At 45.3% G+C, this 24,479-nt stretch overlaps 7 protein-coding genes across 7 annotated transcripts; 1 reads left to right on the top strand and 6 right to left on the bottom strand.

The window, feature by feature from the left end:
* Positions 1–640: 640 nt before the first annotated feature.
* Positions 641–1,442, top strand: EDB93DRAFT_1245310 (uncharacterized protein; the record flags this gene model as incomplete). The annotated part of the gene is made up of 2 exons (XM_041452307.1): positions 641–934; positions 999–1,442. 2 exons carry the CDS (start codon positions 641–643, stop codon positions 1,440–1,442), a joined length of 738 nt encoding a protein of 245 aa, XP_041313250.1.
* A 551-nt stretch (positions 1,443–1,993) lies between these two features.
* On the bottom strand, positions 1,994–5,301 carry EDB93DRAFT_1245309 (kinase-like protein; the record flags this gene model as incomplete). Its single annotated transcript, XM_041452306.1, has 12 exons — positions 1,994–2,184; positions 2,240–2,399; positions 2,450–2,583; positions 2,634–2,870; positions 2,916–3,383; positions 3,433–3,644; positions 3,702–4,268; positions 4,320–4,459; positions 4,509–4,567; positions 4,617–4,809; positions 4,989–5,126; positions 5,182–5,301. 12 exons carry the CDS (start codon positions 5,299–5,301, stop codon positions 1,994–1,996), a joined length of 2,619 nt encoding a protein of 872 aa, XP_041313249.1.
* A 3,968-nt stretch (positions 5,302–9,269) lies between these two features.
* Positions 9,270–9,605, bottom strand: EDB93DRAFT_1075068 (uncharacterized protein; the record flags this gene model as incomplete). Its single annotated transcript, XM_041445139.1, has 1 exon — positions 9,270–9,605. One exon carries the CDS (start codon positions 9,603–9,605, stop codon positions 9,270–9,272), a length of 336 nt encoding a protein of 111 aa, XP_041313248.1.
* Positions 9,606–16,031: 6,426 nt separating this feature from the next.
* On the bottom strand, positions 16,032–16,211 carry EDB93DRAFT_1068661 (uncharacterized protein; the record flags this gene model as incomplete). Its single annotated transcript, XM_041444939.1, has 1 exon — positions 16,032–16,211. A coding segment is annotated over one exon (180 nt), but the record flags the coding sequence as incomplete, so codon positions are not given.
* Positions 16,212–17,157: 946 nt separating this feature from the next.
* On the bottom strand, positions 17,158–18,222 carry EDB93DRAFT_1245307 (uncharacterized protein; the record flags this gene model as incomplete). Its single annotated transcript, XM_041452305.1, has 3 exons — positions 17,158–17,586; positions 17,638–17,915; positions 17,982–18,222. The coding sequence occupies 3 exons, from the start codon at positions 18,220–18,222 to the stop codon at positions 17,158–17,160; spliced, it is 948 nt and encodes a 315-aa protein (XP_041313246.1).
* A 138-nt stretch (positions 18,223–18,360) lies between these two features.
* On the bottom strand, positions 18,361–21,456 carry EDB93DRAFT_1237593 (uncharacterized protein; the record flags this gene model as incomplete). Its single annotated transcript, XM_041451435.1, has 4 exons — positions 18,361–18,389; positions 18,841–19,207; positions 19,362–19,634; positions 21,442–21,456. 4 exons carry the CDS (start codon positions 21,454–21,456, stop codon positions 18,361–18,363), a joined length of 684 nt encoding a protein of 227 aa, XP_041313245.1.
* Positions 21,457–22,855: 1,399 nt separating this feature from the next.
* On the bottom strand, positions 22,856–23,125 carry EDB93DRAFT_1052513 (uncharacterized protein; the record flags this gene model as incomplete). Its single annotated transcript, XM_041444706.1, has 1 exon — positions 22,856–23,125. A coding segment is annotated over one exon (270 nt), but the record flags the coding sequence as incomplete, so codon positions are not given.
* Positions 23,126–24,479: the final 1,354 nt, after the last annotated feature.

The raw sequence follows: 24,479 nt of genomic DNA, 5'->3' as shown, positions 1-24,479 counted from the left end.
TCTGAAAGATGGCACTTGGAGCGGAATTTCGGAGATAGGGCAACAAATTTAACACGAGTGAATTTCACCTCTTGAGAACTTGTGTACGCGGTGCAGTATGGAGTGAGAATCGAACGTAGGCCTGAAGCACCGGATGTTCCGCGTTTTGGCCAAGCCTGCAGGGCGTCCGATCAACTCCGTCGTTGTCTGCCAAGCTAAGGGGTTCATCCTCATTATCTGATAAACCCTGCAGGCGAATAAAGATGTCGAGTATACGGCATATCGAGACACCAGGCGCCTGTTGCCCTCGACTATTCAATAAATTAGTTCAGCCTTAGCTAATAGCAGATATGCATACCTCGTGTTCGAGTTGATCTGCACGGCTATATAGTATTAGGATTCAACACGAGGCTCATTAATTTGGTCACCTACTGAATTACTAGTACCCTGTTGTGCGGCAGCTGGCAGTAAGTATGGGCGGTGTGGAGACAGAATTGTGGCAACCGTGGGAAGTTCCAACACACATAACTGGATCTCTGAATCCTGAATCTGAATCAGCAAGCCGCAGTCATGGAGCACGTCGAAGCTTTAATCTTGTGCAACAACCGTGACGTATTACAATTATTCCCACTTGGCCATTAGCCGCTCATAGTACTAAAGAATGTACCAACCCTTGAATATAGACAAATCAACAACCGGAGAAAAGGATGACAGGAAAGCCCAATCTCCTGCTGCCATATTTTACTTTATTCTGATTTCTTATCCACTCAGGTCTCAAAGTCGTTTCCAAGAAATTCCTTCTTGCGACACCCTAACACAGGAAGAGTTTGTGGCATGCTTGGAACGGATCAAGGATGCGATCAAGGATACTCTTGCAAACGAAGAACACATCAATGACCCCGCCGAGCTTGCTCTTGACAGGCTTGCTGTCTCACTTGATTGGGTGCTGATAACGGTAAGTCTAAATCATTGAAACAAGTCTGGATACCCTGATCACATGTACTTTGGTCTGAAACTAGGCTGTGTTTTCCATGCTACTGGGCGTGTCGTACTTGCGGTCATCTGCTTTCGCAGTGTTTGGGGATGCAAAAACACACGAACTTTATTTAAAACTGATTGAAATCACGCACGATACGGCCACGAATGATATTCTTCACAGCCTGTTGGCACAAACGTCTAAATCGCCTCTATACACATTCTCCCGCAGGCTTGTACAGACCAGCATCTTATCAAGCTGCTTCTTCACATTCCTCGCAATACTGGGTAAACTCTCCATGGGTCGGAACGATCTCTGCCTTAACATGACAGCTCGCCGCAAGTCTCGGAGGCAACCTTTCCTTAGGCTGTCGCCATTCGTGTCGAGGGGACTCATGCTGATTCTCAAACCATTGCCAAGTATCTTCATATTAAACCAACTTCTTCTTGGCATAGCATTCGTCGTTGCGCGTTACCTCCCTTTATAGTGACCTTCCTCGTTCTTTGGAGGCGTCGTCAATTGCCTTTCCAGTGTATCAAGCTCGTTTTCATTTAACTTTTCATCCAAGTACGCCATTCGCTCATTCGCTGTGGCAAATATTCCAAATTTTATGTAGGTCATCATTTGTAGTACACGAATTCACGCACGCGACTGGTGTCTTGCATGGACTTGGCTGGTTCAATTCATTCTGCACTATGTATTACATATCCGCTTCTGAAATTATTGATGATAGTACGAAGTGCTTTCTTCGGTCGGCAGTCGTACGCATTGTCCTATTAGTAGACGTATGACAAGGAATAAAATATCAATGAGGGAATACAGGAGTCCTGTGCATATACATGTAGACGGGTAATGGCATGCAATACATAAAATACCATTAAAATACAGCAGTGCAGAAGATGTTCGTGCAGATAATGCATCAATAAACAAAAGAGTAGGGTATAGAAATGCCCAGAAAAAAAACCAAGAGGATCTAGACGACAGTGGACACTAACCAAAGTATCACTAGTACAAGCAGTCTACACTGCAACATGCTCGCTATGAATGTGACGCAGCAGCTTGTTGGAGCTGCTGCTGTTGCAACTGCTGTACCGCTTGAGGGTCCCATGGTGGAGGATACCGGGCATCCACAAGATTCTGATCAGCAAGCGCATCTCGTAACCGATCTCTGTCGTTCATGCCCATGCGTGCGCGACACCGAATGAGACGAAGCTTCGTTCGCGTGATCCCTAACATGTTGTCAGTTCCAAGTTGGTATGCATTACAAACAAACAAAATCCGTACAGGTTGCGATGGTAGCACGGTCCTCTTCCACGAAAGGATTCTCAGTTTGAAGGTCATCTTGCAGTGTGTACAGGCACCAGAGCGATTCCTCGTATAACTTCTCGCATTCGTCTGGGGCTGTTGCTTCGTCGAGGAGTTCCTTACGAGCCGCGGTACGACTCTATAAACGGGCTGTGAACAACAGTCCACAATATGAAGGTAAGTGCGTACGAGAAGCAGGGCATGGTCATAGATCAACTGATCGAGGTATATCTTAGGGCCATCATATTGCACTGGGAGCCACGTCTTCACCAGCGTAGCTCGGTCACTACATTTGATGAAGCGCTCCTTGAACCACAATAGAGCTTCGTTCACCATGTGAGCACTATGTTATGAAGGCGGAGATAGAACATACCATCATCAAACCCTTCACTCACCTCGAATTCACCATCAGGGTGGCGCATCCGTAGGTGCTCTTGGAAGTTCCTCAGCTTGTTGATCCCTTTCTGGGAGAAAGACATGAGGAGTATGTAGACGGCAACGCATGTCACAGCATTGTCTTCGGTGGCCCGATCTGCCTTGTGCCGTTGCTTTGCAAATTTCTCAGACTCGCCCTCACGTCGTAAAAACTTCGTTAGATCAGGTAGTGGCTCTGCAAAAGGTCAGCTTAGCATACAGGAGGGCAGGGGATACATACTCTCAGGTGCAGCCTTGACGCCCTCATACATCACATCGGCCCAATGCGTGAGGACATCTGTCTTCTGCGCAAGTTCTTCTAGATCAGCAAGAAGCTCGTCTTCCATTGGGTCTATTTCCGTTTCTGTTTCAGAGGGAGTCCGGAGAATGAGTTGTGGACGCCGAGGCGACGAAGACTTGTGGTAGTGGTTGGAGCCGGGAGAAGTAGGTAATTTGGGTGTCGATGTACCAAATAGCTTGCGGGAGGCGAGAGAGAGGGCACGACTCAAAGCGTTTGTAGCGGCGCGCGTGGGTGATGATGACAGTGGGGGGGCAAGAGGGTGAGGGGGCGGTGGGAATGTTGGTATGGGTGCGGATAGCGGGGAATCCGATGGTGATGATGCTGTGTGATCTGGCGGACGTGTTTCGCCGGCAAGAGGTGATAAGGGAATACGCCGATCCCGTAGCGGTCGTCGTGCACTGTTTAATTCTGAGAGGATAGGTCAGCTTACAAAGTGATGACAGGGAATATGACTCACCATCAATAGCACGAGGAAATTCGGCTGTACGTGGGTCGACGAGAACGTACTCCTTCCGGATGAGACCATCTTCCTCTGACTCTTCTGGAATGAAACCTTCATTCGCAAGTAGTTTCGGACCCGCCTTTTCCTTTTCAGGATCGGGTGGCTTCGAGGCAGTTCGTATTCGATCGATTTTGGTAGTCGTCGTCTGCATTCTTTCAGGTGATGGGCTGTGTGATTCATTTTCAGATCATCAACATGTTCAAAATGTCGTCAAGGGCCCGTACCTCGTCGGAGGAGGGATGGCAGACACCTCCTCCACTGCAGTGTCTCTTCTCCGGAAATGGAACTTACTGGGTGGAATCATAGCCTTCGGATCGAGCACTTCTGGTGGAATGATCCTATGGTGCTCAGGGATCTGTCCAGGGAGGATTTCGTCGACTTCTTCGTCTTCTGCTTGCGTCGTATTTTGTGACTGCATTTCGGGTGCAGGACGAGGAAACTTGGACTTTGCGAGTGCTCTGCTCTTAAAGAATTCCTCAAAGCTAGCACGCTCGGCAGGCTGCCGCTTGAGCAAGGTACGAATCAAGTCCTTAATGTCAACCGGGACAGGCGTAGGCTCTTCTGTCTTTATTGTAGGTGGAGTGGAAGGATGAGAAGATATACGTGCAGGATCCTCATCTGGGAATTTGACACCTTTGGAATGTTCGATCTTCTTCAAGAGTTCAACGTGGTTTTGAGCCCGGAAAGGTGGTTTTCCAACACACATCTCGTACAACACCGCACCAACACTCCACAAGTCAGCTTTCGCGTCATATTTCTCGTATCGCAGAATCTCAGGAGCCATATAAAGACTGCAAATCATGGTGGTTAAGTCGAGCCGTTACAATAGTAGGGGAACGTACGGAGAACCACACAAGGTCTCTGCCATCATAGCGTTTGGGAGTGAGCGTGCGAACCCAAAATCAGCGACCTTGAGTATTGGAACGCCCAAAGGGTGGCCCTTTGCAAGTTCCTCTGGTGATGCGGGATTCAAGAGCAGATTCTGTAGACAATGAGATATTAGACACCTCGTATTTTCCGAACGAACATACCTGGGGTTTGATATCCCTATGAATAAGATTTCGTTGTCGAAGAAATTTTAAAGCGCGTGCTTTGCAAAGTTCAGATCAATGCAAGATAAAGGAACTACCATCTCTCACCGAGCTGACGCAGGAAGCTCCGCACGACAATCTCGTCTAGACCGCCCGTTCTCGGGTGAGGGTAATATTGAAGAGCAGCTCCTAGTGAGGGCGCGTACTCCAGCCCCTCAACGCGACCGCGCTTCTTTATGTAATTTGTTAGGTCGCCACCAGCGCAGTACTCCATGATAAGGTATATGTTGCGTTCTGCGCGCTAAAATCAGGTGATCAGAAAAGCGCCATAAGGATATAATGACAAGCAATTCATGATATAGGCTTGGATAAAAGTGGGAGGAAATAAGAATGATTGAATAGGACTGCAAGTATCTCTGCCGCTTTCGGGACGCAGCATAGTACAGGATGGTTGTACGTAGATAATGAAAAGTCACTCACAACAATATCAATCAACTTCGTGATATGGCGATGAGATAACGACTTCAAAATCTCAATTTCGCTTTGCAGGTTATCAAACAATTTCGCAGTAAGTATATCTCGTCGCACGGATTTGATGGCGACCTGGTGATGAGTTCCCTGCAAGTGCCACATCGTTTCAAAAAGCTAGATAAACGACAAAACTTGCACACACCTCGTGGTATCCTTTATAAACGGTTGCAAAACTTCCCTTGCCGATATCGCTGACTATTATATATGGACGTGATTCGTCGTCCTCGACTGTCCTTCTCGGCGTAGATTTATCTGAGGCCATGATAAGGGGTTGGTGGCTAATGAAAGAGGTATAGCGGTATCCCGCGAGAGCAGAGGCGCTGAACGCCGTCACTGTGTATGAAAGAACAATAGCTATCTGAGAGCAAAGGTAAGCTGTAAGGGAGAGTACTTCAAGGGAGTGCCGCCTGGGCCGACCTAACTTCGTCCAAATTAGGAAACCTGAGAAGAAGCACTATTAATGACTAAGGCTACTAAGCCCATTAGAATCTCCGAAGGAATCTTTGATGAATCCGCACATGGAACCTACCCCTACGATACCATTCATACATACTATGCACAGGCATCGTTTCTTAACCAATCATATTTGTATTATAGCCCTTTCCAAAGTTGATGGGTCAACAGCTCCATCACGAAATTGACGAGACGATGCTTTTCCAAGATTAATTTGGTAAGATCAGATTGAAAATCTACCAAATTGTATGTAAGGGTAAAGCTAGACAAAGTGATACATAAGCATTGGCAAATTGGCATAAGACATTCACAATTGTGTTGGGAATATGTCATGGCTTGCAAGTGTGATCCTCAATAGATAGAAAAATACAACATCCTTACCATAGTGACAAAAAATGGTCTTGGGTGGCCACTGCTACCTACCATTAGCTTCTCAACCCACCGCTTGCACCAGTGTTGTCAACAATCCTGTATGCTTATGGAACACTTAGGTAAGCTGTTTGAAATTTTCACTTGAAGTTTCAACTGAGTTTCCACTTGGTTCATTACCACTGCTAGTGTCACAGCTGCACATACTCTCGCTAGTGATGTTCCATCTCGGCTTCAAGCCCCGGGCCTGATTGAGCCAGGCCCAGCCCAGGCCTAGGACACGGCCTGACCAGGGCTTTGGCCCAGGCTTCAATTTTGCGAAGCCTAAGCCGCTGGCCCAAGCCGTGGCTTTGTACCGATCTATTTTGGTGTATATGTTTCTTTTTATGTTGTCATCTGGCAATCACTATCAGCTTCTCAGTCAATGAGGTATGTCAGAATAAAATCACAGTGAGTCGTCGTTGTCATGTTATAAAGCTCACTGATATTTACCCTGGTCTTGAAAGTAAACATTCAGCAATCCATGCACCTTCAATACAGTCTTGCCTGGCGCTTCAGCTTCGCTGCCTTCGCAAACATTATCTTTTTTTGAATCATGTTTGATTTTTTATATATGGTACGTGTATTTGTGTTGTATCTACCTACTACAGCCTACAATGACCAGCGTGCTGCTGTTCCCGCCAACATCACGGTCCACCACCACCTGCTGCAACCACTACCCCACTCCAGCAACAACTAGCATCTAGCACATGCACCCAGCACATGCCAACATTTGTTGGCGTGGCTAAGGCGAATGCGGATGACACTTTGGCGAAGGAGAAAGGAAGGTGCTGGGGAAAAGAGAAAGCAGAAGAGGAATGAGTGAAAGAAAGTCATTGAGGAGACAAACAAGGTGCACTGCCCACTCCCAACCTGCCTAATCCTCTGCAACTGCCTGCCATGTGACATCAGCCTATTGGGTTCAAGCCCCCGGCTTGGGCTCACAGCTCAGGCTCTAATTTTCCTAAGCCTGAGCTGCGGCTTTGAGCCCAAGCCGGGCCAGAACATCACTAAAATTAGTCTCTCGCAAGGACTCTTTTTCAAATCCTCTTGGCTCGTCCTTGTGGTCTCTCCTTGGCCCTTCCTCATGGTTTCCCCTGGCTTCCTGGTCCTTCCTTATGGTCCCTCCTTGGCTCCTTGGCCCTTCCTTGTGGTTCCTCCCTGGGTCCCCAGTCCTTCCTTATGGTCCTTCATTGGCTCCCTGGTCCTTCCTTATGGTCCCTTCCTGGCTCCCTGGCTCTTCTTTCCACTGGCCCTCATTGTGTCTCCTTTTACTGTAGTAGCTCCTTCCTTGAGTCACCCTTGAATTTAGTTGTTTCCTTTACCTTTTATCCCTACTGTTGTAATATTACCATGCTATACCTGTATCCTACTCCTTTAATACATCAGCAATATCTCACATTCCCTTTTCGGTCTGGTTCATATTATTGGTCTTTCAAAAAAGTCGCTAAGTAAAAAAAGGAAACCTCTGATGTTACTTATTCTACTGATACCACTTTTTGAAAACTTGATTCAAATCAATGTTGTAGTATAAGATGCGAAAGTGAATGAAGTCATTTTTTTGACAAATATATTAGTACACTGTAAAGAGTAAATCTCCGCTGGGCTCAGCAGAAATTGTACTACCTAGTCAACAATATTTAGGTAGATCTCAGCACAACCTATGCTGCTACACTTGCAGAGCAAGCGTGTTCGATCCTAAAGGGATTGCTAATTGGTATTAGTAGTAAAATGGGTCAGTAATGCAAATAACAAATGTCCGAAGCTATGAAATGATGTCCAAAGGTAATCCAAAGATGTCTGAGGGTACTTATCTGATGTCCAAAGCCAAAGTGCAATGTCCGAGATTTCGGACTTTCGGACTTCACGAGTATAGGTCAGAAACTGTGTAACGAGTGTCGGGTTGTGAGCGGTATCGCAAGTATAACAAATGATGGGTTTGTGACTGAGAAAGAATGGTAATATTTCGCAAATACATCAAGAACTACAAAAATATTCTGAAAGTGACCCAGCTACCGGTAGATAATTGCTACAGGTCACTACAGAGTATTTAAGTAAGTATGTAGAAATCTGGAATACTATAGGCGAAGGTAGTAGTGATAATTTTCGGGTCCTATGTCCTATGTAATAAGATACGAGGTACTGTGGACTATGGGAAAACATGTAATAACAGTGTCTACACTGTTAGCAAAGAAGATAAGACCATGTGTGCACCTAGTAGGGGCTAGCAGGATGTGACTGGACATAGGTGCGACAATATCCGATGATGTGCAACAATGTCTGATGGAAAGTGTGAAAGTCTGAAGTTAAGTGTGTCGGATCTGATGCGGAAAGGCTTGGACATGTGCGGAAATGTGTCAGACATGTTTAGGAATGATTCAGACATGTTGCAGATGACTTGGAATGAGTAGCATTTGACATATGTATTGAAAATGCTGGTTCTGAGCTCAGCGCAATGGAGGTGAATCAACTCAGCTCTAGGTCAAATGGTGAATGCAAGGGGAGGGACACAAGAAGCTGATATAGTGATCAGTGTGACACCTAGTCTGCTATGCTTGCAGGGACAAGCGCGTTTGATCCAAGGGGAAGCAAAGAAGACAAATCCACAGTCGCACAGCGGCTGTGTGAAGCGAGCGATGTGCGCGCGAGGCGTGGGAACACGAAATGCGAAATAGCAAAAATGCGAAAATGCGAAATGCAATGAGCAATAAATGAGGGCTCAATGAAAACAAAAGACTGCTAATAAATTCTGAATCTGGCTATGGACATCATGAGGGAACTCCACTAAGGTAAGGAGTGGTGTAATGTGGTAAGGGTGAAAAATGCAGACCTATATATGTGTCTCGCTAAGTGAGCCAAGTGTGAGATAATGTATGTAATAAGGTATGTAAGTCAGGGTCCATGCTCTAATATGTTGCCATATTGAATAAAAGCAAAAATACATACCAGGGAGACTTGCTGGACAGTGGGTGGATGCTCCTGGATGCTCCTGGATGCTCCTGGATGATAGGGCGATGAAAGCGTGGGAAAGCGAGCGATGTGCGAGGGTCGCATGCACGGGAAAGCATCACCCGATATGGACATAGCTGGGAAAAAGCTAGGGAATGATGCTGTGAGTTGGTGCTGCGAACATGGGTGGTATGCACTGAAGTATAATGCGTTGCAGACCTGCAATAGTGCAAATCTCTACAGTGAAGACCATCATTACAACATGAATGGTAACAACTAAGAATCTCATAAGTTTTCAATGGCACTGAGCCAGGGGGAACAAAATGATTGACACCCCACATATGTGCAAGTCGAAGGGAGATTTCAAATGCAGAGATTAAAACCCTCTGAACTGGGTGAGGAGAATACAGGAGGGAGCAATTAAAATGCAATCTTGAATGCATGATGGTCCGCGAATTTGTTGACATAGAAAGCACAGAAGTGGTCTAAAGAGTGATAAAATTTGAGATGATGAGGGATGGGATCAGTACTGTAAATGGGAAGGAGATGAGCTGCATGATAGATTGTGTCAATGTGTATCACTGAAATATCTGGAGAGTGATCATTGAAGGATGGCTGAACTACCCACATGCCCATGTCTTCATCAGGAGCATCACCGATGACATTGAACCAATGAACAACAGCACACTCATATAGGACCCACTTGTCTTTGAATGAAAAGAAGCATAGTACACACACTACTGCAAGTCCTTGCATTCTGTTAAGTTCCGGTTGTGAATTGATAAACACGCAATCATAGCAGGCATGTGCATTCCTCCATTTTGGGCAGGATTGAATGTGTTCTCTTCACATCCCTCCAACCCCACTTAAATTGCTAGGTGCATAGAATCTTGATGATGCTGAATTGACTACTGAGACTTTCCCATTGTAGACAAGGAAGCTGTCAGCTGGGATAGTAGCATGGTCACAAGTGTCGTGAGGGTGAAGCTGTTCAAACAGAAAGCTCCCAATGAGTTCTTGTAAGTGCATGATAGAGAGCTCTGTTAAACTAGGTGACGAGTCTCAGTCAACGGGAGAAAGACTGATATTAATAAGTAGCAGACCTAGGTGACGAGTCTGCAGGTAAAGGTAACTAAGTATGTGCATTGTAGAGTAAAGAAGATTGATACACACCTCAGTCAACGGGAGAAAGACTGAGGTGCGTTATCTGGCATCTGGTATCTTAAGTATTGAGCTAGAGGGAAAATATATCAGGTACCAATATCCCTTCATGACGATGTCTTCTTAGATAGATGATCTATAGATGAACACCTACAAAATCAAATATCTCCACGGTCAGTGATTCAGACAAATCCCAATGACTGATAACGTGGTCATTTGTGGGTGGCCTGTCAGTATATCCAAGCTACGGTCAGACAAAGGTACTCTACGATATCAGTATAGAAACACTAGTCAACCCAGCGGTATGGTGTTGACTAAAAGAAACAAGAAACAGAAACAAAACTAAGACTAAGCACAATCACTGGTGCTAAACAGAAATGATAACTAAAACTAGGCACAATCAATGGTGCTATATTCTAAACTTACTATGAAACAATCGTGCGAAGCTGTATTGGTCACTCCCACAGTGCAAACAGGTAGGATCAAAGGTCAAGACTTGTCAAAAGCTTCCGTAGAACTCTTAGCCTAATATTGAATCTGCTGCCAAGGAACTCACAATGAGTATTAAACAGAATCAGAAACGGACGTCTTTGGATTTCAATACCAAGTCCCCTATTCAATAGCTAAAGCCTATCTGACAAATAACAATCCTGGCTCAGTATACTACTCAGATGTGTGAGGTCAAGCAGACAATAATCAACTCCTGAAGTCTCCCCACTAAGCTACTCTGAGCCTTTAGCGGACGTAGAGACAACACAAAGAATTCAAAGGTAAGGCTCGAGTGTATTCGCTACAATCAAAAGTACGTTAGTATCAGCAGCAAGAAACAAACACTCAGTATATATTTGCTAAAATCTATAACACATTAGTGACACAACAATAAACAAGCACTCAGACTGTTAGCCTTCAATGGGTGGAGAGAGTGAAACAGATAGAGTGAAACAGATCCTGAGCTGAAGAAATAGATAGAGTGAAACAGAACCCAGACTAGTGAAACAGAGATAAGGAAATAGATCCCAAACTAAAAGAAATAGATCCCAGACAAAATGAAATAGATCCCAATCCTAGAGAAACAGAGATAAAAGAAATAGATCCCAGACTAGAGTGAAATAGATTCCCAACTTAAAAGAAATAGATCCCAAACCTAGAGAAACAGATAGAGAGATAGAGACAGAGACACGCGCACACAAACACAAACACTCAGAAAAACAAGAGACTTCTCAAAACAAAAAAACCAGGCCTTGCAGGTTGTTGAGCACAGTGAGCTCAATGGCTCCTACTGTCTCATCAATGTACCTAACAATGTTGAACAACTCTTTGTGGTTGTTGCTGATGCTGATCACACACAAACCTCACTCGCAATTTTATTAAGAGTGACTCTGGGAGTCAGATTGATTGCATTTCAGGCCAAAACAGAGGTCCTTATATAGACAAATCTACGTGGCTGTGCTAATTTACTCCCGCGTACCTAGGTATATTCAATTTTCGTTTTCTCACATACCTAGATATACTCCATTATTTGTCATAGATCATAATACCCGTGTAAATCGTACATAGGTGAACATGATTTGTCAGGCTTAGTCATAGATCAGCTGACTGTGGTAAGAAAACATGGTTTACATAATATGTTGAAACTTGTTTGTATTTGATGTTATTTAGAGACGTAGCATATGTCATAAAGCAAAACCGGGTAACATATGTATTTAAAGTTTCCTGGAAGTTCCCGCAAACAAACATATGTGGAAAGTATTTTTCATGGAAGCTTCAGATGCATGAGAATCTAGCTGAGTCATCTTCGAGCCAAATAACACAAAATTCATTCCATGCAAAATTCCCGAAAAATATTCACTAACACCGCACGGTCATGCACCGGACCAGTTTGGTGCAGGTCAACGATTGCAATAAACTCTTTGACAGTTCAATGACAGACCATCAGATGCCTTCGGACATATCATCCATCGGTCCTGACACTCCCACTCGTCGAGGTATCTGATAGATTCTCCACTAGTCGAAGGCCCATTTCTTCTCGATGGTGCACACCTGCATGGTGCGGAAGTGCCTTTGTCAGGCTATCTGCTATCATTTCTGATGTAGGTTTGTACTGGAGCTCAAGCTTCTTTGTGTCGACGAGGTCGCGAATAAGATGGTAATGGACCTGGATGTGTTTTGCTCTTTCATGGAACTTTGGGTTCTTTGAAAGTGCGATACTAGCCTGGTTGTTGCCATACAGTAACACAGGGTCATAGAGCGCAGGATCAAGATGGAAATCATGTAAGAGTTGTATTAGGTACAGGGCCTCTCGTGACACATTTGAAAGGCCAATGTATTCTGCTTCAGTCAAAGACATAGCAACGACAGATTGTTTCTGAGATTTCCAACTGATAGGTCCTCTGAACAGTGTGTATACATATGCACTGGTGGATTTGCTGTCATCTTGATCTGCTGTATAATCAGAATCTGAATGACCAACAAGCCCGCAGTCTGATGACCCAAAAACAAGTGTTAGGTCTGCTGTGCCACGGATATACCATAGGAGATGTTTGAGCTGGCGGTGATGATCGATACTAGGATTCTCCATGTACTGAGAGAGACATGAGATGGGGTACACTATGTCTGGATGGGAAGTTCACATTGCATAGTTCAACTCCCCAAGAGTTTTGCGGTAGGGGATCGATGCAATAGTGCTAGCCTCTTCCTCAGAAGATGCTCAAGCACTCTTCTGGAGAGTGTGTTACAAGAACATCTAGACGCTTGGGCCCCTACTATTTTTCTCCTAATCCTCCTAGTATCAGCCCTCGCATCATACCCTTATCCCGACCTTACCCTTGTCATCCTTGTCATCCTCGCATTCCCTTTCGCTCTCTACCTGTCGCTTCAGCAGAGCCAGTACATCTGGCCGGACCCTTTTGCTGACGAAGCATACCCATGCTCCGTTTCACCACCTGACTGATCCTGTGGACAGTCCCCTTGCCCTTACCGTCTGGACGGTAACCTATGACATGATGCACGACGCATCCCCTTTGCCCTGTTTCCTTTCTTGATCTCTGACTCGGTGCGCAGTCGCACATGCGACTTATACTTAGATCCGCAGCTGCACGATCGTGCCCCTGCGCATTTCACTTCTTATTCCGATCTTTGACTCACTTTCTTATCCAGCACATTCTACCTAGATCGAACGTGCCTTCCTATTATGGTCTTACCCTTTACCGATTGCCTCTCCCGGTAGTACGAGTTATCATCCACTAATACGTCCCCTGTCCTCTATATAAACTCGCTACCATGTACTATATTCCCTAACTTGAATCTACTTGGTTCTTGACCTCCTACTCTCACCAGAGTGATCCTTCTGCCTCGCCAGCAGTCTATATTCTATCTTCTTATCTGCTCTTCATGGATAAGCCTATAGTCTCGATCTTTACTCATCGACTTCGTCGACGAGCAAAGCCCCTGTTAACTAGTCGGACTTCTGTCCTTCTAATTAACGACGATCCTTACGATTAACCTTCGGGTGTCGTAAGCCTAGGCCGATTTAGCTTATTGTCTCGCACCCGCGTGACATAAGCTACCCGATTTGGACATAGGCGTCAAATCGTACTTGCAGAAGACACGCCAAGTACGACCCCTAACCTTGGGCTAGCCCAAGGACGTCCACAGACCGTTGACGACACAAGCTCTGTTTGAGTGTCGCCAACAGATACCATCCAAGTCATAACAGAGTGAGCCCAGGAGTCATTGGCGTACCAACTGGCCTGCATTGCGACATTCTGGCATTCTCAAGGATCTTCTCCAGGTAGGACTTTTGACTGATCATAAGGATGTGCTTCTCGCAGTCTCGAGTGATGTGCATGCTGAGGAAGTGATGAGCTGGACCGAGATCTGTTAAGTCAAAGCGTTGTCGAAGCTGCTGTTTGAAGTTGTCAAGGTAGGTGTGGCAGTTAGATGCAGCCAGCATGTCATCAACATACACAATGAGCCATATGACTTTATCACCTTCGTGTAGGACATACAGGCTGTGGTCAGCTTTGCTTCATACGAACTTGAAGCCCTCTTTGTGCAGATATTCATTGAGTGTCTGATTCCACTCATAGCCCACTTGCTTCAGTCCATACAGTGCCTTGTTGAGCTTCCAAACCCAATCCGGATGTTCTTCATCTTCAAAACCAGCTGGTTGTGCGAGATAGATATCTTCCTTGAGGTCGGCATTGAGGAATGCAGTGCGTATGTCCATCTGATCCAGTTCAAGGTTGAACTTTTCTGCAAGTGCTAAAAGAATTTGGACCATATCATACTTGGCAACAGCTGCAAACGTCTCAGTGTAGTCCATGCCTTTGACCTGAGTGAACCCTTGTGCAACTAGGCGAGCTTTATGTTGAATGAGGTCACCATTCTCGTCCATTTTGATGGTGAAGACCCAGCATGATCTGATTGCCTTGTGGCCTGTGGGGAGCTGAACTAACTGGTACATATTCAGATCATGCATGGATTTGAGTTCAGACTTGCAGGCTTCAGACCATTGTGGCCATTCAGGAGATAGCTGCACTTGGCAGATAGTCTTTGGGATATTCAGCTGAGTTGTGGATGTGTGCATGGCAGATTCGGTATGGTCAGGGATTCCATCACATCTTGGGGGTTCAACAGGTTCATAGGTCCATCGCTCAGAAACTGGGACACGCCGAGTTGAGATGGCCACTGAGGGATTGCTGTGCAGTGTGGTATGATTGCAGGAGCCTCGACACAGAGGTTTGGGTTGGGCAGGTGCAGTAGGTGCGAGAGTTTTGGGTTGAGCAGGTGCAGTAGGTGCAACAGCAGGAGGTGGTGGATCTTGGTTAGTGTCCGGTGTATCGTGACCTCCCATTGAAGCTGCAGATATGGCAGTGTTGGCAGGATTCAAGCATGGCGGTGTAGAAAGCTGATCTCCGCTGGGCTCAGCAGAAATCGTACTACCTAGACAACAAATATTTAGGTAGATCTTTAGCATGACCTATGCTGCTATACTTGCAGAGCAAGTGCGTTCGATCCTAAAGGGATTGCTAATTGGTATTAGTAGTAAGAATGTGTCAGTAATGCAAATAACAAAATGTCTGATGGTGCGAAACGATGTCCGAAGGTAATCCGATGATGTCTGAAGGTACTTATCCAATGTCCAAAGCCAAAGTGCGATGTCCGAGATTTTGGACTTTTGGACTTCACAATAATGAGTTGGAAACTTTATAACGAGTGTCAGGTTGCGAGCGGTATGTGCGAGTATAACGAGTGACAGAGTATGACGGTGAACAAATGGTAATATTTCGCAATGCAACTAAGAACTATGAGAATATTCTGGGTGATCTGCAGAGTCAGGAAACAGCCCCTAACTACTGGATGATGATTGCTATGGGTCACTACAGAGTATTTAAGTAAGTACATAGAAATTCGGAAAACTACAGGCGAAGATAGTAGCGATATATTTTGGGTCCGATGTCCTATGTAATAAGACACAAGGTGCTGCGGACATGTAATAACGCGGTACAAATGTCAGAAAACATGCACGAAAATAACTACACACCTAGTGAGGCTAGTTCGGATGGACAGGACATGGGATGGACAAGTGCGCGCGAAGTGCGATCGGCCGATGTGATGTCCGAAGGTCCAATGCGCCGGATCCGATATGGAGTGGCTCGGACATGTGCGCATATGTTTCAGGTGTTGGCGCGAGTATGGAAATACATGGTTTTGAGCCCAATGCCGCGACCATCGCTACAGCGGCTCACCAACTGGAGCATGTGCTGCAGCTCCCACTGACAATGGCAACACACCAGGGGGGGGATCATTACATGGGCGTGGTGGGGGCTTAGCAGCAGCAGGTAGAGACTGGTCAGGCAAGAGTGATGTAAGAGGGGATGTAGAGGGCATGCCATAGTAGATCTGCTCATCAAAAAGGACATGGCGTGAGCGCACAACACATTTGGAATCAGGATCCCAAAGGACATCACCAGCACCCTGAACATGCCCAAGCAGAAAACAGTGGCGTGACACATATGAGTACTTGGGGCGCACATCATCAGGGACATGAGCATAGGCAAGCGCACCAAAAGAGCGGAGGTAGTCAATGTCTGGCTGGCGACCATAAAAGGCTTTAAAGGGAGTCCTGCCATCAAGTGCAGAGAATGGGAGAATATTCTGGGTATGTGTGGAGTTGAGGATAGCCCACTCCCAGAATGAGTGCAGGAAACCGCTGAGGTGATGGCTGCTCAGTGTGCAGGTGACTAGCATCTGGTAGCCATGCTCAGCAACCCCATTCTGTTGAGGGGTATAGGGCATAGTGGTCTCATGCTCAATCCCATGCTCTGTGAGGTAACACGTGAACTCATGAGAAACATACTCCCCACCATTGTCACTGTGAAGATGCTTAACACAACCCCCAGACTGGGTTTCAATCCAAGGCAGAAAGTGCTTGAAGCAATCTAGGGTATCAGACTTATGATGCATGAGGTAGACCACAGAGTAGTGGGTGTAGTCATCAGTGAAAGCAATGGAGTATGATTCACCGGTGGATGCAGGTATGTTGACCGGTCCCCAGACATCTGAGTGAATCAGCTCGGCGATGGCACCCACTCGATGGCTCGATGAGGGAAAAGGCAGGCGGCACTGTTTATCCATGGTACAGGAGACACAGGCAATGGTGTCACCACCCAACGCGGGTGGATGACAAGTGGTGGGATCAAGATGCAGCCTGAAGACACATCCTGCAGCCTTCAGGATGGTAGAGAAGCTGGCATGCCCAAGATGATGGTGCCAGGTGGTCAGTGAAAAGCCAGAGGGTGATACAGACTTGGTGGCCAGCATTGCAGTCGCGACAGTGGTTGGGGGAGTGGACGCAGCATAGGTAGCATCAAGGAGATAGAGTCCACGACGGACAGAGACCATTGCCAACCAGGCACCTGTACCATCATTGGAGCGAAGTTGCCCTCCTTGTGAAGTAGTGACAAATGATATGCGGGCAGATGCTAGCATAGAGACTGAGATGAGTGTGCAGCGTAAGTCAGGAACATGGAGGAATTCTAAGGTATGTTTTGTCTTATTCACACCATGGTGCAGCACAAGGTCCACTGTTCTCCACCCAGGGGCAAATACAATATGATTGTCCACAAGTGTCACATGAATAGGTTCAGGCAAGACAGTGCAGTGAGAGGTCACCCAATGTGAGATGTGCCGGAGGGTGTGTGGTGCCATCAGCTGTCCCTGCCAAGTGAGTGTCAGCATCAGTGGAAGGTTGGGGAAGGGGAAGTGATGCTGACTTCAGCGGTTTGTCGTCCTTGGAGTGCCATGTATGACATTGAACCCAAACATGCCCAGCCTTAGAGCAGTGGCCGCATTTCAGGCGCCAACCCATAATCCATCCATCTCCTTTAGCCTCATCAAAGCCCTTTGGGGGGACCCGGTCTCCTTTTTGCTGTAGCATACTGCCTCCTCGATGCCCAGTGAGCATGACAACATGCTCAGTGCTACTACCTGTACTGGCATGATGCAGTTCCTGAGTCTTCAGTCGGTTAACAACATCATTAAAGTCAAGTGATGTGATGCTGTTCACGAGCATCTGTCGGAAAGGATCATAGTAATCAGGTAGTGCTCAGAAGAGGATGTGTACAAAGATTCCATCAGGGATTTTGTAGTCATTTTGGGGTACTGTAGCTGCAGGTGAAGCGGTGACAGCCAGTGTCATAGTGGTGGATTGGGAATTGTCAGTGAGTGCCGCAAGGTCCGCTTTCAGAACAGCAAGTGCCTGAAGTGCCTGTGAGATCGTTACACTGTCATTGGCTTTAGGGATTGCAAAGAGGTGGTCTAAGTACTGGTTGAAACAAATGGCCTTCTGTGGTAGGTACTTGGTTGTGAGTGCATCCCATCCAACCTGCAGATCATCCGTGTCTCATAGGTAGATAAAATCTTGAGCATCAATGGCTGTCAAGAGGGTGCTGAGTGCAAGGAGATGACATTGCTTGAACATTTTCATGTTTTCAGCATGCTTCTCCTGGTGAAGGATATTTTGGTCAGGATCTGAGAGTGAGGCTGGTGGAGATGGCTCTTTTTTATTGCTGTTGATGTGGGGCCAGAGGCCAAGGCCTCCTGCCCACATTTTGAAGCCAGTCGCCCATTGAGAGTAGTTAGGTCCATCAAGGCTGAGCTTCTCATGCAGATATTTTTCAGTTTTAGATAGAGAGTCTGAGAATGGCATCGTGCAGTGGAGTCAAGAGTCAAGAGAGCTGTCTGCTTTAAGCAGGGCTCATAACCTGTTAAACTAGGTGACGAGTCTGCAGGTAAAGATAACTAAGTACATGCATCGTAGAGTAAAGAAGATTGATATACACCTCAGTCAATGGGAGAAAGACTGAGGTGCGTTATCTGGCATCTGGTATCTTAAGTATTGAGCTAGAGAGAAAATATATCAGGTACCAATATCTCTTCATGACGATTGCAATAAACTCTTTGACAGTTTGACAACAGACCATTGGATGCCTTCGGACAAATCATCCATTGGTCCTGACAAGCTCAATAGCAAGTGCCACCACAGTTCAAGCATGGTTTTATTCTAATATAATTATAAGTTATTTAATAACAGATGCATCAAACCACATATGACATGTTTGAGCAAGCTGCACATGAGCCTCAATCTCAGTTGGCCCATCATCGATCTCACCATTATCAAGTCTGTCATTGTCGTTGTCATCGGCAGCATTGGATTGAATAGTCTTGGGAATGTCATTCATAGGTTCATTCAAGTTATCGCCTGGATCATCGACATGACATAATTGAAATCAGCAAAGGAATAATAATGTGATCCCTATTCACTGACCTTTCATGCTTGAAGCATCACTAAGACATGTACTGTTGAGCATACCATGTTTGGTAAAGTCTACGTGCAATGCTGCAAGTTTGTCGAGTCGCTGATTTGTCACAAGCATTTGTCTGAGTGCATTGTACCTGTTGGACCAGCGCCATGGTTGCTTTACAGCTTTAATATGTTTATTTTCTGTCATTGATGAACAGAGACTGTTTGGTGCTCCAAAAAGACAGATAAGGTCAGGGTAATGCTTTATCGCATGCTGGTGTGGGAGCGAGAATGTAGGAACAATGCTGAGCTTTAGGAATATTGGACGATAGTGGTGAAACCGGCGAAGGGCATCCTCTATTTGCAAGATTGTGTCCTCCATAATAACATTCTTTCAGATGAGATAGCAGAACTCCAAGAATGCACGAAATGTACAGACAATGTCTGTTGGTACGTGGCCTTCCATTGCAGGTAGATATATCTAGATGTCATCGAACATATGTTTTATCAGTTGAGTCTCATGTCAATTGAAAACATACACATACCTTCATGAGCACTTTAAAGTCATCCCCAGTCCACTGTTTGAATCCGCAGCCCTGTGGAAAATGTTGCAAGCCAGTAAATGGGGCAGTAACAGCCAGATGATGGTCTATGTCATCCATAATTTGTTCAGCCTTCCTTTTCCCATGGATACAATGGAGGTATTTTTCCATCCACACAACAAGATGATCCTTGAAACAGCCTTTAATGATTTGGTGCAGGATATCTGGGGCGATGAGTTGATGGATATCAGCATGAGGGAAGTCATTCGTAAAAGGCTGAACATAAATAAGTCCTGTGAGCACTTGCAGCAACTGAATGAAGTGTACCACAACATCTCCAACAATACTGAACTCATGCCGCAGCATATTCACACCAAATGTATCCTCCCCGACAAGAGCCTCTCTATGTGCCTTGCATCGGCAGAGTGCATCTTCATCATCTAGTTGTCCACATGGAGTAGTAACACTTACCTAGAGGCCCATTCCGGATTCAAGGCTGATAATATTGCTTCAGATGCACGTGCCATCAGTAACAATAAAGGCAACAATGTGGCATCGTGAGTCAACACACTTGCTTTCCAATGTTTTTACTCACCAAGTCAACCCTATTCTTTATTAAATGTGCGGTTTCAAGGACGGCTAAAAAATCGTCACTCAGCAGTTTTATTGATAGCTGGGTCAACAATGTCCCACCACAAGCTGACCCAAAGTCTGATACAACCAGTCTCAAATCAGACATCTACTATTCTGCATCTCAAGCTGCTTCCACTCCACCCTCATCAGTGTTGTCTACCACTAGTACTAACACTAGTTCTAAGATCAAATCTGCAGCCATCAATAAGAAGCAGCCAACCAAACTCAATGTATTCTCTGAATCTACCGACAATGTCCTGATGGTTAGTGATGATAGCCTTGATGGCTCTGATGCTTTGGAATGGCATCCAGTTGCACTTCAGAAGAAAGGAAAACAGGCAGCTAGAGTAAGACATTGTTTCCATGAACCATTTTGTTCAAGGACTAACCTGAATTCTAAAAGTCTACTGTAATTGTTCCCACTAGCGAGAGTGACTCTGAGCTGGAGCAGATAACTTATTTTGCAGAGTCTGGTGGTATCAAGCATAAGGCTTTGGATGATGTTGCATATTTTGTTGACAAGACTGCATCCGAGGTGATGGATGATTCTGACATTTGATTGATGATTCACAGGAAATGACAAGTCTCTTGTCTGAGGCCATCATTGACTCAGAGAAGAAGGAATATACCCCTTACAAGACTACATCAGTATGTGTTTCTTTTATCTCTTACATAACCAACTCATTTTGTATATTTGATGCATCTACCATTGTATCTCAGAGCGCTACCCCTCCCCCACCAAAAAAATTGAAGAAAGGGCACTCCAGAGCCTCCAAGGTTACCGATGACAACAATCTCATGCCTCCACCCTCCACTCAGGTCCTGGCAGGCTATTATGATGATGTTGTGCCTCCCCCCAGCATCCAAGTCCCATCAAATGCTGGGAAGACTGCTGCACAAGAGGTCATCAAGCCCCATGGTCAATATCGCAACAACGATCTTCCCATACCTGCTGACTCAAAGTGGGTGAAGGCTTTCTTGTCTACCACACTTCTCTGGGCTGGAAGTCAGCCTAATCCATGGGAAATACCTGAGTCCACGATGGCAGATGCACTACAGGAGATTTTTGGTATGGTATACCCTGACGTCAAATACAAAGTAAATATGAATGGTGCAGTATTTGCAGTAGTAAGTTTGTTTGATATATTTTGTGCTGCATCTTTCATACACTGTTTTAGGTGCAACAGTGACTCTCAGAGTGGAGGAGCAACATTGGTTCCACAGCACTTGCCATCATTGTTGATTTTTGCTCACGCATCACAGATGCACCAAACACCAACATTGCCAAGTAACTCCTCCAGAATTATGCCTTCATGTATGGGGACCCAGACAATATATCACAGGACACAGCTTACCTATCAGTGTTTGTACTGCGAATGATCGCATCCACTCATCTCAGCGCCATTGTCAATCATGCTGATGTCCCTGCATTATATACTGATGAGCTTGCCTTGGGTAAAGGCATGGACAGCGTTATCGTGCTCTGTGTTGTTGTGGTGAGATTTTTTTTATCAGAAATTTGCTTTTCTGATTGTTTCTAGCTTGAACGTGCCCGACAATGGGTTTCAATGCCCAAATGCAGAACAAGTCTTTAAATAGTTTGCTATAATAGAGTCGTCATTTAAATGACGGTTGCAATCAGAGCAAGTCATTGTCATCATCATTGCATCACGTGCTCCATAGCACCACTGTCATTGTAATTGTCTTTGCAATGACATTATGACGTAAATTTTGATATATACACACAGCTTTGAAATGAGGATGCAATCTTTGAAAATTTATTGTGAGGCAGGTATTATTCATTTCATTGGGTGGATAATTAAATTACTATACATTTTACAATTACTAATAGTTACAGTAATACCCTAGTAGAAATTCTATATACCCCGAGAATGAGACTGGAAACTAATAGTTGAGCATTGCACAAAGTCCATTTGGAACACCCAGTGCACTGTAACAAGTTGTTGATTGGGCAGAGAGACGTTGGATCAGCTATTAGCAGTAACAGTCATTAGTGTTGGTAATGATTAATACAACAGAATTTAAAACACCTGGACCGATGGGACAGATTCTGCAAACAGGGATGAGCGGCGCCAACACAACAACATGCAAAATATTAGATTCAGAGAGCCAAAAGTGTTGCAGAGGACACACCAACAATGAGGTCACTGGGTTCATTCGAGTTGAAGGAAAATTTGAACGTCAACAGTCCATTGACAGGTCTTGGCTGAATCCTGTGATAATATGGTGTCCATGAAAAACAATGGTTGATAAAAGACAGGGTGCAGGGTGCTTACCTTGATTCTGTTGACAAAATGGCTGACTGGAGGTGCAAATGTCTATTGAAGGACGATCAAAATGACCATTTAAGCATCAGGAGAGATTAAGAAAGAGAGACAGAGTGCAGTTGAAATTTAGTTGTAAAGTCTGAATGTTTGCATTTAAACTCCGATTGAATTATTTTAATGTATTGATTTTGATTCAAAGGTTGCCAGTGAGCATTAATAATGATTTGATATCCATTGCAAACATAAGACCACTGTCAACATGACCAGAGTATGTAGTGACAATGTAAAGAAATATTACTGTGACTATTTGTGAGACTGTCCTCGACGAACTGTGCCTCCAGAAGCTGCTGCCTTCCTCTCTCTCATTTTTCCCTGCCCTCATCCACTGTTGCTGATTGACCCTTCAACATCTTCACCTCCTAAAATATCCGGGTCAGAAACATGTGAATTCCAGAGCTCTGAATCTCCTGTGTTGGTACTGGTGGTAGAATCAGGTTCAGTAAAGGCTGATAGACTCTGACCAATATTATGAATAGCCTTGGGGTCCTCGACAGGATTGTTAAACTTGGCATCTGATTCAGAATCACTGTCCATATCGAGCACTGCAAGTACGTGATTGATTGCATCTGCATGATCATCTTGTTCGGCAGAATCAAAGGCTGAAGCTTTTGCGGCTTTGAAAATGTAATGATTGATGCTGGTGACAATGCTAGCAATGTGCTTTGTAGCCCACTTAGTTATGAGGACTTTCTTGTAGAGGTGGAAGAGATTCCAGTAACCGATGTTGGATTTCTTTCCAGTGCCGCTGCTCAAAAATTTGGTGTCTGGTGACAGTAAAAAGACTACCTGCAATGATACATCTCAGAGGACTCGAAAAACATGTAATTAAAATGTTGCCTTACAATGACTGCCACCCACGCTACTGACCCTGGTGTTACGACTTGGATGGTATCTGTTGGCGACGCTCAAACAGAGCTTGTGTCGTCAATGGTCTGTGGACGTCCTTGGGCTAGCCCAAGGTTAGGGGTCGTACTTGGCGTGTCTTCTGCAAGTACGATTTGACGCCTATGTCCAAATCGGGTAGCTTATGTCACGTGGGCGCGAGACGATAAGCTATATCGGCCTAGGCTTACGACACCCGAAGGTTAATCGTAAGGATCGTCGTTAATTTAGAAGGACAGAAGTCCGACTAGTTAACAGGGGCTTTGCTCGTCGACGAAGTCGATGAGTAAAGATCGAGACTATAGGCTTATCCACGAAGAGCAGATAAGAAGATAGAATATAGACTGCTGGCGAGGCAGAAGGATCACTCTGGTGAGAGTAGGAGGTCAAGAACCAAGTAGATTCAAGTTAGGGAATATGGTACATGGTAGCGAGTTTATATAGAGGACAGGAGACGTATTAGTGGGTGATAACTCGTACTACCGGGAGAGGCAATCGGTAAAGGGTATGACTATAACAGGAAGGCACGTTCGGTCGAGGTAGAACGTGCTAGATAAGAAAGTGAGTCAAAGATCGAAATAAGAAGTGAAACGCACAGGGGCACGATCGTGCAGCTGCGGATCTAAGTATAAGTCGCATGTGCGACTGTGTACTGAGTCAGAGATCATAAAAGGGAAATGGGGTAAAGGGGATGCATCATGCATCATCTCATAGGTTACCGTCCAGACGGTAAGGGTAAGGGGACTGTCCACAGGATCAGTCAGGTGGTGAAACGGAGCATGGGTATGCTTTGTCAGCGAAAGGATCCGGCCAAATGTACTGGCTTTGCTGAAGCGACAGGTAGAGGGCGAAAGGGAATGCGAGGATGACAAGGATGACAAGGGTAAGGTCGGGGTAAGGGTATGATGCGAGGGCTGATACGAGGAGGATTAGGAGAAAAATAGTAGGGGCCCAAGCGTCTAGGTGTTCTTGTAACACCTGGTGTGATTTGGTGGACACTCCATTTGAGAGTGTTAGTATGGGCACCACCACCACTCAACTCTTGATGGAGTGAGGCAACTCCACGCAACGAAGCTTTCAAAATCTAGATAGTAGTGTCATCACCAAAAAATGTCAGATAATCAACACCTTAACAGTAGTATAGATGCACTCGAGCCAATAGCTCCCAATTTCCAAACACGGTCTTAAGCAACTTGTCTTCTATCAACTTCGGAAATAGCACTGGGGGAAAAGTTTTGTAGACCACATTTGAAGCGGA

This window comes from Suillus bovinus, assembly GCF_016758785.1.
Source record: "Suillus bovinus strain UH-Sbo-P2 chromosome Unknown EDB93scaffold_2, whole genome shotgun sequence".
NCBI classification, from domain to species: Eukaryota; Fungi; Basidiomycota; class Agaricomycetes; order Boletales; family Suillaceae; genus Suillus; species Suillus bovinus.
The sequence above is the reverse complement of the archived record's forward strand: the minus strand, read 5'-3'. Positions and strand labels throughout refer to the sequence as shown.